Source organism: Engraulis encrasicolus, chromosome 2, assembly GCF_034702125.1.
Source record: "Engraulis encrasicolus isolate BLACKSEA-1 chromosome 2, IST_EnEncr_1.0, whole genome shotgun sequence".
NCBI lineage: Eukaryota > Metazoa > Chordata > Actinopteri > Clupeiformes > Engraulidae > Engraulis > Engraulis encrasicolus.
In genome coordinates, this window is record NC_085858.1 from 19,223,012 (window position 1) to 19,241,234 (window position 18,223).

Genomic DNA, 18,223 nt, shown 5'->3' on the forward strand with positions numbered 1-18,223 from the left:
AGGGCAGGGCCCCTATAGAATTGTCCCTGGCCCTTGTTGTGACCCCTGAGCTGAACAGCCAATGATTAAAAATATTAGTTTAAAGCTGTGACATGTGCTGGCTTGAAAAAACGACATGCATTTTAGACAAACTTCAAATATACACACACACTAAATGACTAAAAAGACTTTGAAAATGAAACTATAAGAAAAATAAATAAAATCTATCAATAATGTAAATGAACAATTTTACATTATAAATGTATAACATAAGTTAAGATATTGCCCTGGTTTGCCATTATATGTGCCCTCTTGAAAAAAACATTGTCTCTGTGTAGGCCCCCCTAATAGAACTCGCACTGCAGCCAGCTATTTCACTATAGCACGTTAGCGATCAGTGATCTCATGTGTCTTATGGGACAGGACTGTGAACTCTGAGAGTTTCTTGGGCTCCAATGGCCTTACATTACATTACACTTAGCTGACACTTTTATCCAAAGCGACTGACAATTATTTTACGTTCAGGGTATTAGATGCCATGCTCAAGGGAATCTCATCCATGGAATTGAGAGGGTGGGATTTGAACCTGCTTCTGATCTAAAGCCCATCTCCTTAACCACTGGGCCAGGGCTGCCCATGGCGTTGTTTCAAGTGGCAAGATGGCCAAACTATTTTTTTAAATAAAGATTTCCAGGGACTACCACATGACACTTTGTATTGATGAACATTTGATACACTGAGCTCATTGCATGAGTGTTCAGGGTCTTGAGGATCATGCACCCTCCTTACCACTTCAGCCATCCCCTATTTGACCCACATCCGGCCATGCTCTGACAATAATGGACTAGACCAGTGGTTCCCAACCTTTTTCTTAAGGGACCCATGTTTTTACTATTGTAAGCTTTGGTGACCCAACCACGCGAGCGCCCGCACGAGAGGGAGTCACAAGATGCCCTCCGTTTCCTTCGAAAACTTATATTTTTAGTTATTTTATTCCTCAATTCGTCTTTGGTCAAATAGGCCTATAGAATAAATGTTTAATGTAGCACTTACAATTTGTTGCTTCTATGCATGTATTAGTTACATGCTTTGTCTTTTATTCAACATGGGCTATATATATTTAAAACGAAACCCCTTAAAATCAAGTGGGCTCCGCGACCCCCTGTGGATCTTTGGCGACCCATGAGGGGGGGTCCCGACCCATAGGTTGGGAACCACTGGACTAGACTGCCTTTTCTGTAGCCTTTCCACTCCTTCAAGCACTCAAAGCACTTTTATATTAATGCCTCACATTCACCCATTCACATACCTGTAGCAGTGGCTGCCAATCAGGGTCGCTCGAACCTGCAGCCTTTGGGTTGCCGAACGGCTCCTCTACACCTGAGCCCACCACTGCCCCATATTCCTCCCCATGCTGTGCTGAATCTAGCTCATTCATCCTGTGCTGTCTGTTGTTTGATAATAGCCCATTAATTAAGCCTTTAAGCAGCAAATGTATTACATTGCAGCTACTGTTTATTTGTTATTAATACTGTATTTTTCTTCTTTTTATACTGGGAGACCCTAGCAACAACATCTCATTCAATGCACACATTTCTGCTGTACTGTTGATTGACATTAAAATCAGTCTAAAGCAATCTGTTGATGCTAAGTGACGTGCAATAAACATCATTATTAATTAATTTGGCCTCAAGTCTTCACTTTGACATTGACTTGTGCTCCAAGCTGCTCGACACTCTCAGGAAATGACAGACAGGCCTTTTGGTGAGGCCGTTGACATACGTGTAATGTCAACATACATTGTTTCTCCACCAAAGACGGTTTAAAGTCTGTTCATTTAATGGGAAAGTGGATGTTTTGCCCTTTTTATTATATTACAGTGCACTTAACAGACTGTGAGAGACATCATATGTTGTGCTATACTGATCATGCAGTGTATCGGCATCTGATCTTCGTCAAACAGGCGAGAGATACACAGTTATGTGTCAATAATGCATGTTAAGCCACCCGATTATGTAAATCAATAGTCAAAACTACATTACATAAAACAATACAAGACATTTTTTTTCATTTATGTTGCATGGGAGTTTGTGACTATAGTGTTTAGAATTGTTTAACAACACAAAACAATTGGTATAGGCACTACATTTTCTTTTGCCAAGAGGCCTTTCGACTCTCAGCAGTCAGTCCTGAACACTAGAGAGCCATACGGAGAGGTGGTGAGGGAGTATAAAGAGCCACTTACTTCAGGTCACAGCAGGCGACATCGCAATGGACTTCTTCAGCCGGCCCAAGTTCTGTAGGGGTCACTGAACAGCAAAGTGAACGCCCAAGTCGAGGCACTGATACTCCGATGATGGATCACTGGTGCTAAAGTAATTCAATATGACACAGTATGACATTGTGGGGCAGCCTTGGGGCTAATGGTTAGGGATGTGGTCTTTGGATTGGAGAGTGGTAGATTCGAATGCCACCCTTACTAGTTAAGGAAGAACATGTGCCCCTACACAGTTATGGCTGAAGTGCCCTTGAGCACCCATAGCCCCCATATTATACAGACGATACATGGAACAAACAGAACCAACGTTTAGAGAACTGGGTTTGTTCTTGGGACCTGTTTGCTGGTCAAGTTAACAAAATAGGCCTACTGTAGGCCTACTGACATTTCCTTCTGAATACAGCACTGAGGATGAAATTAACATAATGACCTACAACTACTACTGCATCTTGGAATACAGTGCATATGGAATGTTTGCCTTAATATTCATTTGTAAATACATAGCCTAGGCCTACTGTATGTTAACGTGGGCTGTTGTCCAAATTGTCTGAAAATTTAACTGTTGCAAGTGTATTTTCTGTATGCTGCCTTTTAATTTTTGTTTTCAGGAGAGGTTGAGGCGAAGCTAGAATGTAGGCTAGAAGCTAGAATACATAAGGAATGTCCTTCTAGCGGTCTAAATGCGTAATATACAGCAACCGCTCATCGCAAAGGCCTGTATTCCCAGAACGATGAAGTGACGTTTGCCCTCAAGAAATCCACTAATGCCATGGGTTCATACCTTATATTTACACTAGGGGTCGCCTGAACACCGACTATATCAAAGTTATTCCTAACGGATGTCAGACAATAATTGGCATATTAAACAGCTTGTGTCCATATGGAAAACGCGTACTGAATCCAGCTTTTGGATTATATTTTCTCACCCACATTGCAAATGAGTCCCCCGTGTTAGAAAGGCGACACGGTTAATGCCGTGCTTTGGCGGCGCAGTGGAAAATGGAATCTCCGTCTCTTCAGTGATTTTACGCAGTGATTTTTAACCCCTCCCCTCATTCCCATTATTAGCCATATCACATTTTCCACCATCTGACTCTACTAGAAAGTTAATCAGGCTTTTGTTTACAAAGCAGGATTAAAGCAATGAAAACACCAGCAACTATGTCGCGTTCGCATACAGAAAGGTTTCGAACTGTTCGTTTTGGATGAACTGTGAAACGATGGATTTTATTTATGTCTTATGGATAATTTATTCCCAAACCAATTAATCCTCCATGAAATGTATAAACTATATTATTAAAACACACGACGACATTTCAGTAATACTGAAGCCATAACTGTGTACGGTCCAACCCCAAAGGCCGCTTAAAATTTGTGCTTAGAGGAGGGGGAACGAGGAGGGAACAACCACACAGAGGGGAAAAGAAGGAGGAGAATTGGAGACACGAAAGAGAGGAAATCGTGTTCCTTACTAGCCGACACACGCTGCCAGAACACATCGAACAGATTGGGGAGAAAGGAGGAGATAAGAAAGGAGAAGAGAAATACTAACGGGGATTTACACAGGTTGTGATTCAGAAATTGGTTATCGCGAAGAAGGGACTAACTTACGTTGTTTTGTATATCCACTGCATTTAACGCCTATCGTTAGCCATTTTCTTCAGGACAAGGTATTGTAATATAACCCTTGTGAGGTAGCGGAATGTGTACGCTAGCTCTAGCTAATTAGCTAGCTTACAATTCGGGACTTTGCAAATTATGTGGCTTTGTTAAGTGCTCAGAACACACCGTTATACGCGCTTACGTTTTTTTGTTTAATAGCATGTGTGGTAGCGCACCTATCGCCAGCTGTTGGTGGTGAGGTTTTCATCCAGACCATGGTGCTCTTCCATGATTAGACAATAACACTAGCTTAGCTAGCATTAAGAATTATTTTATATGTCCAAGATTTAACATTGCCCAATGGATAGCTAGCTAAGCCAAAAGTAAGGTCATCCATTCAATATATCTACGCATACACTACATGTTTGGCTGGCAAATGCAGCAACGCTCAAATTAGCCATTGACATTACGTTCAGATTTCTTTTACAACGCCTTCAGACAATTGCTGCATTCCCAGCACGTTGTTTTTATTACGAGTCCCACCTTGATTACGCTAAGGCCTAGCTGAATATATTGCTAATTTATTAGGCCTACCAACAATCTGTGTTACTGGCCGTGTAAACACAGTGTTTTTCTATTGTTTTTACAGGCTGGCCTATCATTTTCTTCGTTTTTTTCTCTGCCTTGGCATTGCCAGGGGAGCGGATCATGTTATGGCTGTAATTTAAAATGTGCAATAACACGCCATTGTTATTTAATTACCTTTAGTGGAAATAGTCAGCTTACTGTGAACACAGCTGTGCACATTTCGGTAACAGTAATTTACCCAGAGTCGGTGTAAAACAGAGTTTTGATCTTCAAAGGAAGCCGGCTAAGGTTACTTACATTGTAGGCATAGCCAGACCCTATCCTAGAACGGTACATCCAAGGGGAAGGAGGCAAGGGTATAAATAGAAAGCTAACGGAGACAGAACTATTCAATGTTAATGTCGACTGACGTCGCATCAATAATGTTACCCGTTAATCGGGGAATGATGGACCGAGAGAGGGACATGGACTCGGCGGCAGGAGCACTTGCAAACTCTGCTGGAGCTTCAGCTGCGGTCCGAGGAATGAAACGTGGAGACCCGGAGCCTGACGCACAGACGGCTGCAGCGTTAACCGAACTGGCCGGAGCAGAGTGCAAGCGGCCACGCATAGATGGGACCGGAGTTGTCGCCGACATTGGACAGGTAAGGACTCCCTCAGCATCCCATCTTCCTGAGCAACAATGGATAATCTCTTGATCACCCTGCAAACATGTCTCTTGATAACAAAGGACACTTGCCATTTGTATGCATGCCGTATGTGTTAGAACTCACTGCAGCGAAGTTGTTAACCGGCTGGATGTTTTCTTGTGTGCAGTGTAGACATTATCGTCATGAGGTGTTGTTGCTAGTTGGGTTTAGTGCAGTAACGTTGTCGGTATTTGGAGAGGAGGGCCATATGCGGTCTTTGTGTGTAGTTTGTTATACATTGAATACTTCAGTCTTTCGGTAATCTCCAGTGTACTTTTTGGATGATGTCTTACGCGGGCAATTGTGTTGTGCATAAATCCCATCTGCTGTTTCTTTTGGGACGTGTGTGCAGCGTTGTCAACAACACCCACATGCAAGCAGCATTGGTGTCGATGTTATCGGCGGTGTAGTTTTCGGGTCTGCGAGTCTGGTAGCTGGCTAATTCATTTAAGGGGGGAGGGTCGTTGCTGAGACACAAAGAACAGGCCCATATTACTCCCCTCCGGGGCCAAATTGGCCACGGGTCTCTTTTGGCGTCTCCCCCGAGTGAGCGCTCACTTCAACCTCCCTCTGCCGTAGTCATGCAGCACGCATGCCCTCCGCCAAATTGCCCCACGATGTAAGCAATGGTAAGAATTGAGACGCACGCGAGCCATAAACAACACAGGGCCGTTTCTGCAGCTCATAATCGAATTCTGTGTCCGTTCCAATGCTACCAAATCGGAGAGGGGGGAGGGAGGAGAGAGAAAGCACGGGCGGCGAGGTGAGATGAAATGAGGGGTGGGGTGGGCTATGCGAACCGAGGAGGTTTATATCAGAAGCCCTCTGCCAATCAGCATTATCGATCGTCTTGCACACGAGGTCACGCTGGAAATTCGCCTAGAGGCGCATGTGTGCGACTGTGCGCACGAGAAAGAGAGAACAAGAGGGGAGGGGACTTGAGGACAGAGGGAAGGACGGGATGGGAGATAAATAGAGGATGTTTGTGGGAAATGCTGTGGTAACACTTTTCGAGAGGGCGAATATCACCACGGAGGAAGTCTATTCTTCACGCTTTGGCCCATCATTGCTCTGACACTAAGAAGGACAAATAGTCTGCAAATGGTCTTGCAGTGTGAGCCCAACCAACGCCAGAGCTTGACCCAAACTACTATTATGTACTAAAGGGCCTTAAGGTTAACTGCGAGGGCAGACGATGCTGATGGATCAGAAATAGACATTTGGTGACAGTTCAGGAGTGCTGGGACAGTTCCCATGTGTTTCCACCTAGCTTCAGCAGCATCTCTATTGTTCTCTGCCAGTCAGCCCACACCCCCCTCCCTCCTCTCAGGGCTATCCCTTGTAACCCCCCACAATCCCCCCCTGCCTAAAGGCATATATCCACATTGTTGATTGACCCGACTCCTCTATCACCAATTCCTTTTCATGTGCCAGTGACTGCGCACGTGTTTTTGGGGATGTTTACACACAGAGCCATTCGAAAGACTTACCATGCACTCTCCCTCTATCTCTGTGCCTCCCCTTGAGTCATTGTGGTGTGTGTCTGTGTGAGTGTCTGCAGCGTGCTGTAACTAACCCAGGAGAACAGCGAGGTGGTGTTTGTGATACCGCTGTCCCCCTCGGTCCCGGCGAGCCGATTTGTGCCTATCGTTGGCAGCAAAGAAGCTTTGTGTTGCGCTAACGAGATCAAAGCTCATTTGAAAGAGGGCATTAGGCTGAGTGATCGCTTTAAGGCCTTGGAAAGTCTGCGTGAGTGTGAGTGTGTGTGTGTGTGTGTGTGTCTTTATATGTGAGTGAGAGTGTTTGTTTGCAGGCAGTGGCTTACAGTAAAGTGCTGCTCATCAAATGGGCCCTCTGTAGTCTTGACTCAGGAGGATACAGTCTCTCAGCAAGTAAGAGCTGCCTGTGTGAGACTCAGGATGACTTTCAGTCAGACCACATTCACATTATCTCTCAGTAGCAAATGGCTCATTTCAGCCCCTTCAGATCTTGTTCTTTCTCTCTCTCTCTCTGTATGTCTGTGTGTGTGTGTGTCTCTCTCTCTCTCTCTCTCTCTCTCTCTCTCTCTCTCTCTCTCTCTCTCTCTCTCTCTCTCTCTCTCTCTCTCTCTCTCTCTCTCTCTCTCTCTCTCTCTCTCTCTCTCTCTCTCTCTCTCGTTTAATGATTATCCCTGAACTTTGGAGTGCAAGGTAGCTTAGTCACCCTTGCCCTTCAGTTCGTCGTCGTGACGATAAGATTGAAGTCCCCACCTAGCCAAGTTGCTCAATATTTGCTCTTGCTTACCCCCCGCCCCCTCCTCACCTTGCCATGTAAAGGCACGACATGACACGAGGGTGCCAGGCCAGCCGGGTAGCCCCTCTCTCTCTCTTTGTTCTCCCACTGTCACCCTCAACACTTTGTTCTCCCAACACCCCATAACACTCGTTCCTATTCTCTGTGAGTGTGTGTGTGTGTCTGTGTCTCCTTGATCACTTTCCCTCCCTCTTTGCCACCCCCCTCCACCCTCACCCTCCTTCTCATCTCATCACAACACACATGCACACACACTGACATGTATGTCCATCCCCATTTCCATCCCTGTCCCCACCCCACCCCACACATCATCCCTCCCCCGATGCCCCCAAACTGTCATTTGCTCTCCCGTCTCTTCCTCTGGATGTCCCTCCAAGTCAACTTCTAGACTAGTGCTGTATCATCACCACGCTGTCCAGTCACTCCGTCCGTCAGTCACTCCCCCTGTACTTTTAACCCCTCTACTCCCACACCCTACCCGTCACGTCATCCCCCCCCCCCCACACACACACACACACACACACTCTTTTACTTCCATCCACACAGCCTGTATCTGTTCTCTTTCTCCCCCTCTCCCCCTCGCCCTCTTTCCCCCATCCCCCACTTTCACCCACCATCTGTTCACCTCATGTCATTTTCTGCCTCCCTTCTGCCCCCATTTTATCTGTCCCTCTCCCTCCCTCCCTCCCCTCCCTCTATCTTCACCACATATCCATCTCTCTCTCTCTCTCTCTCTCTCTCTCTCTCTCTCTCTCTCTCTCTCTCTCTCTCTCTCTCTCTCTCTCTCTCTCTCTCTCTCTCTCTCTCTCTCTCATTTCATTCATGCAAGTGGTTCAGCACTCACGCTCCCAAACTTCTTCTTTACTTTTCCTGAAATAGAAAGTGGGAGCGACGTGGGGGAAAAAACAAAAATAAACAGAGCAACGCCCTTTTTTGCCATGCATTCAAAGTGAGCCTGTGTATGTTTGTGGTGGAGAGTAGGGAAAGTCAGACTCCTTTGCTACTCCCAGTCTTTGTGTGTGTGTGTGTGTGTTAGTGTGTGTGTGTGTGTGTGTTAGTGTGTGGCCCTGGTGGCGCAGACGACTTGACACCCTAATATCCAGCTGCTGGAGTTCTCAGCCATCTTCTTGCTCTGTGTGTGTGTGTGCGTGCGCAAGAGACTGAGTGAGTGTTTATATGCACGCCTGTGCGCATGTGTGTGTAAGGAGAGACTCTGGTTTTTTTTTGTTCGTCTTCTTCTTGTGCTGTTGAAAATGGAATGGTGGGGGCAGGGCCGACTAGCTAGCTAGCGCTACCCTCAGTAGTGTAATGTATACCTGATCCCAAGAAGACATATGGCCCCCGGCCGCCACTTTGGGTGTGTCTGCCAACGAGTGTGAGTGTGAGTGTCTGTGTGTGTCGAGTGTATTAGTTTAAGAAGTTTCTCTCTGGTAAATCTCCGGACTGTATGTATGAACCGGAGAGGCTGTGTGTGAAGTGTTTGTGTGTGTTTAAATGCGCTCTAAGCCTTGTATAATTCTAATAGGTTTAAGTCGGCACGATTGGCTATGTGCGTGCGCGACTGGACTGTGCATGCGGATTGTGTGTTTGTGTTAAAATTATTGTGTGTGTGTGTTTGTTTGAGAGGTTGTGTGTGTCTGTGTTTGCAGACTGGGTGTCAGGTTCAGACCCCAGTTTTGCCCACCCCTTAAGGAAATATAAGTCACATGACATTCTTCGAGAATGACTCATTGTCTCCATTTCTAAGTGTCTCATTCCCTTTTTCCCCCTGCTCTGTCTCTCTCTCCCTCTCTTGCTCTCGTAAAATTGTTAAGTTAACTTCTTTGCTTTTGTCTTTCTCTCTGTCCTCTTTCTCTCTGTCTTCTCTTCTCGTTGTCTTGCTCTGTTGTTCTTTCTTCTTCTTCCATCCCCCATCCTAGTCTCCTCTCTGCTCTCCTCCTCCTCTCCTCCTCCATCCCCCGCTCCGCTTGACAGATTGATTCCAGATGTTCTCGAATTCTTTTGCTCTGCCTCCTGGTCGGAGACTTTTTGGAGGGCTCCTCTTTCGCTCTCCTTCTTTCTTTCTCCTCCCAACTCTCTCTCTCTCTCCCCCTTTTCCCTTCTTCCACTCTCTGTGCTAGTTTTCCTTTGTGTCTTTCCTCCTCTCTACTGCTGTCTCTTCTCATTCCTTTACTTCAATTAAAAAAAAAAAACTATTATGTTGTTTTTCCCATCCACGGGAGGCTAAGCCGGTAATATTTTGTCCCCCGCCTTTTATGTACTAACCTCCGTTTGTAATGGTCTCACATTATGTTGCGCACTCGCGCCGCGTTGGAGGAGGTTATTGATGTTCCGCTGGCATGCCATTTGGCCTTGAGGCTTTTTATGGAGTTACTGCGCCCATCCAACCTCACCCCGCCATTACCACCAATCCACTCTGCAGCACACATGCATCCCCTCTCCAACATGGATACTGACTCTATCATCTTGTGCCATTGAGCGGTTGGTCATGGTGTGCTGTGCAGTAGTGGAGGGTGGAGACGGGGATAGATGGAGGGTGAGCAAAGTGTGTGTGTGTGTGTGTGTGTGTGTGTGTGTGTGTGTGTGTGTGTGTGTGTGTGTGTGTGTGTGTGTGTGTGTGTGTGTGTGTGTGTGTGTGTGTGTGTGTGTGTGTGTGTGTGTGTGTGTGTGTGTGTGTGTGTGTGTTGTGTCTGTGTGTGTGTGTGTGTGTGTGTGTGTGTGTGTGTGTGTGTGTGTCTAAGAGTGCAGTGTAGCCTGCATAGTCCCGCTGCTTTTGCTGAAAGTTTTTCAGGGTCTACTCAGCTCTGCTCGGCGGCCGGGCTGTTTTTCATGCGCCGCGCAGAGGAGAACGTTCCCCCCAGGGGATGAGGCACGAGGGGGAAATTGGTTCCAGATGAAACAGGAAGTGCGGAGGGGGAGACAAAGAGAGGGCTGTTTGAGAAGGAGAGAGGGAGAGGAGGAGGAGGAGGAGTGGAAGAGAGGAAGAGAGAAGGAGCAGTCAGTTTAAGGTTTAAGTTTAAGGTTTCGTATAGTGTCCACCCCCGCCCCCCCTGCACACTCACTCACTCCTACACTGAAAACCCGACAGCCGCTGAACTGATTTCCTTTCGCATCGTATGTACGAATGCCGGGTCCCAAACGTCCTCTGCTGATGTTCTCTCTTAAGAGCAGATCGTTTGTCCCATCTAACTCTCAACCGTTTTTAAACAAACTCCATGACCTCATCATAAACCTGCCAACACCCCCCTGTAGTATTAAAAAATGTAACAGACCAACGCCTCCTATTGGTAACTGAGTGCCTCCCCTCTCAGCTGTCTTCTTCTCAACGCCCCCCAAGGGCTCCCTAAGCCCCCTCCCGGGGGCTGTAGAGCCCCCATTGACAAACACTACTCTAACTCCAGAACTAATGAAAGAGCACTCCCCTGCTCCATCCTCCATGGCTGTAGCGGTGTGCCCTAGTGGGCTGCTAGGCTAAGGTGTGAGGGCTGGGGGATTTGAACAGCACTGCATTGCTCTGCTCGTGTATCATGGTTACACAACATCCAGTACAGTACAGCTCAGCTCACCTAAGCACCGCTGCTGTTGATGAATGAATATTTTCCTATCTCTCCTAAAGTCCTCATGGACTTTCCCTTTTTCCCAAGGAAGAAAAAAAAATCATACAAACAAGTAAATCAGAGGGTTCCTCCTTTGTGGTTTAGGTCTGAGGGACGAGAAGCTTGTTTGATGTAGGCGGTAGTGTCACTTTGGAATGCGTTTATCAGATGGTACTAGTCACACTAGTAAGCTCTGCTCTCGTGTAGCATAAATATACACCGGCTATGCTCCATGGCGTGTGGAGTTTGAAGGGCCAGTCGAATGCCTGGCTCGGCAGGTCCTGATGAAGCATAAACCAGGCATGAGCATGACTCGTGTGATTCTCTTCCCGCTTGGAGTGAGCTCATCCCACCCCCTCTTCTCTTCTCTTCTCTTCTCTTCTCTTCTCTTCTCTTCTCTTCTCTTCTCTTCTCTTCTCTTCTCTTCTCTTCTCTTCTCTTGTCTTCTCTTGTCTTCTCTTGTCTTCTCTTCTCTTCTCTTCTCTTCTCTTCTCTTCTCTTCTCTTCTCTGGTCTTCTAAAGCCTTGGAATCCATTGCTCTCGCTCTCGCTCTCTCTCATTCTCTTTCTTTATCTCTCCATTTTCACCTCTTTTTTTTAACCCCTTTTATCACTCTTTTGTCTGCTTTGCTCTCACTCTTCCCTCACTCTTCCCTATCCTCATCCACCCCCCTCTCTCTATCCCTCCCTCCCTCTCTTGCTCCCTGGCTGCACTCCCCCTGTAGGCGGGATCCTTCAGCATGTGCTCATTCTCTCCAGGCTCTGCTGGTTGGCCAGTCCATGGAGGATACGGTGCAGTCTGCTCACCTCTGCTCTGCTCGGCTCTGCTCTACGTGACCTATCTGTTTTCACTCATACGGTTTTCAGGCAGGATTTGGCCAACAGAGCTGCCTGCAGTCCCTGCGTCTCTCTCTCCCCTCGCTGCCTCGTCGCCATGGTAGCTGTCTCTCTGCTCTCATGATTGGCTGGTGGGAAACATGGCGGCTGTGCGAGAGTGGGCTAGAACATGCCAGTCCACATCAGATGAGTGCGGTGGGACCTGTGTCATGCTAGAGAGGCTGTAGTCATGTTCAGTGTTGCAATGTCACTTATGGCGGCCATGTTTTTATGGTCAAACCCCCTCTTTTAACATTGGCGATGGAAAGGTTACGGTTTTCACATTGGCTCACGTTAACGCGAAACATGCAACCAGCCTTGAAACCATGTGTAGCATTATTGTATAAATGTTTTTTAATTGTATTATAATGAGGCCAACTGGGTATTTTTGTCGCATTTTTAGCTCGAGTTGTAATGGGAGCTTAAAGTATTAAGGAGAAGGCGAGCAGTCAGCCAGCTTTTTTTCTGCCTTCTTGAGTTGGGCTGATCTTATTCTAATGACAGCTTTGCTCATGAGCTACAGAACACTAGTGGAGAGAGAGAGAGAGCGAGGGAGAGAGAACTGTAGTAATCCCATCCAAATATGGCCGTTTCTTTCTGGCCTTGACATCCCCCTCCAGCTCACTAGCGAGCGAAGCGAAGAGCGACACAGTGGCAGTGTAGCGTAGAGCTGGGTGGCTGTGCGAAGAGAGACACTGGCCACGTTTAAATGATGGTTTTAACTCCGAATGAATCATTTATTGAGAATTGAATTGTTCTGTCAAGTTTGTATTGCACTTTCATTTAACTCTGAATTGAGAAGTGTCTTAACATGATGTTTTCAAAGCAGAATTAAGCTTTATTCAGAATTTAAATTGAGTTAACACATGACAATTAAATGTCTTGTGTAAACAAGGCCAGAGTGGTAGTGTGGAGTGGGGCTGTGGGCCTGGGTGGAGTGGGGCTGGGTGGCTGTGTGGAGTGGAGCTGTGTGGAGTGGGGCTGGGTGGCTGTGTGGGGCTGTGGGCCTGTGTGGAGTGGGCCTGTGTGGCTGGGTGGCTGGGTGGAGTAGGGCTGGGTGGCTGTGTGGAGTGGGGCTGGGTGGAGTGGGGCTGGGTGGTGGAGTGGGGCTGGGTGGCTGAGTGGGGCTGGGTGGCTGGGTGGAGTGGGGCTGGATGGCTATGCGAAGCAGTCTGGCCCCTCAGCAACATCTGTACATCACATTTGTTTTCTCCGCGCAGAGTTTGGAATGACTCTAGCAGACACTAGTGAGCCTCACTCTCTTTCTCACTCCCTCGATCCACCACTCTCTCTCTCTCTCTCTTTCTTTCTTTCTTTCTTTCTTTCTTTCTTTCTTTCTTTCTTTCTTTCTTTCTTTCTTTCTTTCTTTCTTTCTTTCTTTCTCCTTGTCCTTAGTCTTACTCCCCCTCTCTCCATTTCTCTCTATTTCTCTCTCCTCTCCTCTCCTTTCACGCAGAAGTAAAATGGAGGCAAAGTTGAGTATGCCTCTTGGTCTTCTGTAATCATGCGCTCTCTCTTTCTTTCTTTCTCTCTTTCGCTCTCTCCAGGCCTCCTTTTCTCTCCTGGCGTGTTCCTCTTTTCGGATTGGAAACGCCTGAGCCCTGTTTTCATTTCAACAGGTTTTGACAACCGGCACAGCAGAGGGTCCATATGCTTGGCTAGCAATCGGATATTGTTTTATTCTGTTTTCTATCCATCAGAATGCCAGCATTACTGTGGGAGAAACTGCACTACAGCACACGCAAACTCTCTCTCTCTCTCTCTCTCTCTCTCTCTCTCTCTCTCTCTCTCTCTCTCTCTCTCTCTCTCTCTCTCTCGCACACATCCCTTTATTATCCCATTCCTCTACATCTCCATGTTCTCTAAAAAGCAGCACAAAGCCTGAAGAAATGATAGGGGTTGATAATTTAATTAAAAGTAATTACCGAGCAATTAGTGGCACGTTTCTCGCCCCCAACCCCCAACCACAGAACAACGCTCTCTGTTCACTCGCTCTCTCCGTTCATCCACTCTTTCTGTTCACCCTCTCATCCGTCCTGTCTCCTCCGTTCATCCTAACTGGTGGGCACGGTGTTGGAGTGAGAAGGATTTATCTTTCGCTCTCTACTCGGTGACCTATTTTACCAGCTTCTCTCTCCGGCAGGCCTGAAATAACAGAAAAGAGAGAGAGAGAGGCTCTGGCTTTTTACTTTTGCCGTTAACCCGTACTTGCCACTGGGTGCTGGAGGTGGTTGGTTGCTCCGCTCCACTCCTCTACCCTCCAAACACACAGATCTCTGCTTGTGTGCTAAACCCCAAAGAACCTCACAGGGAGCGTGCCGAAGTCTCTGGTGTGTTGGAAAGTTTCGCCCTGCTTCAGGCCCATCACTCTCTCTCTCTCTCGCTCGCTCGCTCGCTCGCTCTTTCTTTTTCAGGCCCATCTCTCTCTCTCTCTCTCTCTCTCTCTCTCTCTCTCTCTCTCTCTCTCTCTCTCTCTCTCTCTCTCTCTCTCTCTCTCAGCCCCACTGCTTTGATGTGCACCACAGCTTGCCTGAGTGGCATGCGTGAGTTGCAGTGAAGGAGAGGCATTTTTTTTTCTCTTCCTGCCCTCCCTGATGTTTGAAAGGAGGCTCTAAGTAGAGGTGGAGGTGTGTGGAGGAGCGATGTGGGGGGATGTGGGATTGCAAAGGGGGCAGGGGGGGAGAATTGCAATTTAGAAGATGGTTGTCATGGCCAAAACAAACATCATTTATCACAAACATCATTTGCACACACACTAGACAGACACCTCCCTTCGCATCATTCATTTCTCATATGCACGTACACACACACACACACACATACAAACATACACACACACACACACACACACACTTTTGACCTTGCGCGAGAATAATGAGCCTTTGACCTAGGGTTTCTATGGTAACCTCCTTCAGTGGCACAGCCAGGTACGGAGATGTGCTTACCTATGCAGTGTGTGACTGTGTGTGTCTGGAGGATGGTGCAGGGTGCTGACTAGGTGCTCTTCCCTTCTCCTCTCCTCTTCTCTTCTATGTGATGAACCTCCTGCAACCTCACTGAGGCCTCCCATGGTTTCCTCCATCCCATTCCCATATCTCATCCACACACAAGGAGCTCAAATCACACACACACACACACACACACACACACACACACACACACACACACACACACACGCTCCACAGAATGTCTTTGGTAATAAGCGTTCTAGGTTCTGAACACAGCCAACTCTCGCAGAGCCTTATCTGTATAAATGCACACACACTCGTACGCACGAGTCGTGTGCTCTTTTTACACACGGATTCACACACATGCCCGCGTAATTCCAAAAATTCTTACACACACGGATTCACACACATGCACACATACTCACACATCTATATACACACACAGCGCCTGAAAGGGAGATAACGCCACACACCTTTGCCGTGTGTGTGTGCAGCAGTACGAGAGTGCCACAGGAGGGGGATGTTGGACCGCAGAGGCTTCCGCTTGCTCCTCTCCGCTCGCTTTTCGACATGATTGATTTCAAGAACTTTATCTCCATCCTCCAACCCCTCCTCGGCCACAACCCCCGCCCCTGCACCCCCTCCACGCGCCCAGTCTGCCCTGCCCGCTGCTGCCTCTCTCCCGCCCCGACTCTCTCTCTCTCTCTCTTCCATCTCCTTTCTTGGGAATGTAACTCGCCGCAGCAGCAGAGAAAGGAGGGAGGAAGGGGTGGGTTGGAGATGAGGGTAAGGAACGGACGGGAGAGGTGGGCGGATGAAAGGGAAGAGAGGGAGAGAGAGGTAAAAGAAGAGAGGAAGGAGCGAGCCAAAAAATAAGGAAAACGTGGATGAGAGAAAAAAATCTATGGTGTCCAGTAGGGGAAGACTTCACAGGAGGGGGAAGCTGGGAGTCTGACTACCACTTGCCCCTCCAGGCTGCAGAAATGCACTGTAAAGCCTTACTATGCAGACCGGCTGCTCACTCACTGTAATGCGAACACGGGCTGAATCCAAAATGCTTTAGTCTCTGGTGCGCTACAGCAGGCTGTATGAGCTGTAGAGTAGACATCTGACTAATGGTAGTCAGGCCCTAGGTAGTGAACAATGAATGAGTAACAGGCTATGTTTTTACACAGTGGCTGCCGCTGTATCCGAAATGTTAAATCATAAAAAAGGAATTCCTTAATATTATACAGGGCTGTATGTAAGGCAACTGACCAACGTTAATCACGCCCCTAGGTGACTGCCAATTATAATCAAGGCAGTGATAAACTGTACATCACCGTCGAGTTTCCTTTTAATCCATTTGTTTGCAGTGTGACTTTTCTGGTCCATACAGCTCTTGCTCAGACTAGTGAAGCTAGGTAGTGAACAATCAATTAGGGATGGAATATAGGTATCGGTGTATCGGTATCGGGTTCAGATATCAGCATAATTCAGAGATCAGATCGGATCGGAATTTTCCCAAAGTATCGGAAATTTCCTGATACTGACATCGAGCCATTTCAAATGTTAATTTGAAATCATAACACTTTCATATTCGTTTTCAGTATGGGATTGTTACGTTTTTACCTGTTACTTTTTACGTATTAATTGGTGTCCTGTTCTTCTAACTTCCTTCTCTGACCAAATAGTCTACTTGGGCATACTGCAAGTTGAAACTCATGCATATATGTGGTTTTGGCATAGGATCGGAGTAGTATCGGTATCGGCAGATATCCAAATTTAGATTTCGGGATCGGATCGGAAGTGAAAAAATGTGTATCGGTGCATCTCTACAATCAATGCATGAGTAAAAGGGTTTGTACACTGTGGGCGTATCAAAAACCATTTCACCATAAAAATAAAAAAAGAAATTCCTGAATATTTTGTATAATTATGCAACTCCATTTCACTCATTTTAAGAGTCTCACAAAGAACAGTTAAGATTCAAAATAATAACTCTCTTCATACAGACTAAAATACGTGAGCACATTGCATATGCACACAATTTACCTGTGAGCATGTGTTTAAATCGGACTGCAGTTTCTTCAGGTCCAGTGCTTTAATGCAACTGTCTTCGATGTAAAGATTTACTCAGTAGAAGGTGATTAGTCAGCAGAGGGGATGAGTGTAGTCGTGTTGACACCACACCACCAGTGTGTGATCTGTGAAACTGTATGTGCGTGTGTGTGCCTGCCTGCCTTTAGTCAATGGGAACTCATCTTAACACTGCTCCCGTGCCTTCAGGGCTGTAATATTCCAAGTCGGAGCTTGCTGCAGTCGCGCCTTTCACTGTGAATTTATCTCCTTTCCACCACTTAACTGTGCCGATCTCTGTTGCCTACTTGCTCTACAACGCGAGGCCTGTACATTAACGTTAAATAGCTCAGTCATAGCGTTTACAGTTTGTGCACAATAATAAATCAAAAACAAATACAGCTGGGCTTACATGCGGAATGTGGCCTACTTCACAGTCAATGGCCCCTTGTCTGCTCCCTGTGTTTCATGTATTCCTAGTTAGGAATAAAATGGGAATAGCGTGACTTGTAATGACACTCTCTTATTGGCATTATATTTAGCCAACATTTCAAAGAACGGTTAGAGCTATGTTGGTATTGCTCATTTATTTGCACGTCTTCAGCTGCGGGGGTTGTGGGTTGGACTTCATGAATGTTAATTGGCTAGACTTGTGGTTATGTGTAGGTTGGACTCTGTGGATGTTTGTCGCCCCATGTGTTGCGAAGCACCAATGAGCTGCACAAGTAGGCATGTGTTAATCAGGGCTACTGGGTAACATGTGAAGTTTAGAGTTTGACCCAGCATTATCTGTCTGACTGCGTCGTGTGTGTGTCAGAGAGGGACTGTGTGTGCGTGTGTGGGTGTTTGTGGGCATTGCTCACGCACCTGTGCCAAAGGTGGTCTGTGGTGTCGTTAAATCACATGTGTGTTAATAATGGGCCAGTTTATGTCCGTGTGTGTGTGTTTGTATGAGCAGCGAGCTTGTGTTGATAATCCCGAAAGATCATCCCCCATTCATCCACTCATCCTCTCTTGCTTACATGCTAATCCGGTCATCCCTCGCTTTCTCTCTCCTCTCCATCCCTTTATCCTTTTATCTCCATCCCGTTATCTCTGGGCTGCATCCGTTGCCATCACCCCCGCCATCTCTCCCTCCCCCCCGTCCCCTCTCCATCCCCCTCTCCCACCATATGCCAGGATTTGGCTTAATCAGCCCTCTGCTCTGCTGTGCTCTGCTGCAGAGGCGTCTGCCTGCTGCCTGCTGCCTACCACCACTGGGGTATGGGCTGCCTCCGGACTGCTCTAGCAGGGCTCTATGCAGTCATAAGCTTAATCA

At 47.0% G+C, this 18,223-nt stretch overlaps 1 protein-coding gene across 3 annotated transcripts in view; it reads left to right on the top strand.

Moving 5' to 3' along the window:
- The first annotated feature begins 1,181 nt into the window (after positions 1–1,181).
- Positions 1,182–18,223, top strand: part of LOC134469896 (RNA binding protein fox-1 homolog 2-like) — a 54,739-nt gene continuing 37,697 nt past the window's right edge. For 2 of the 3 annotated variants that reach the window (XM_063223937.1, XM_063223930.1), the window contains exon 1: positions 1,182–5,091. In XM_063223937.1, coding sequence (XP_063080007.1) covers positions 4,840–5,091 — 252 coding nt within the window. In that variant the 5' untranslated portion in view covers positions 1,182–4,839. The remainder of the gene's footprint in view (positions 5,092–18,223) is intronic. The other variant, XM_063223923.1, reaches the window with a different exon arrangement.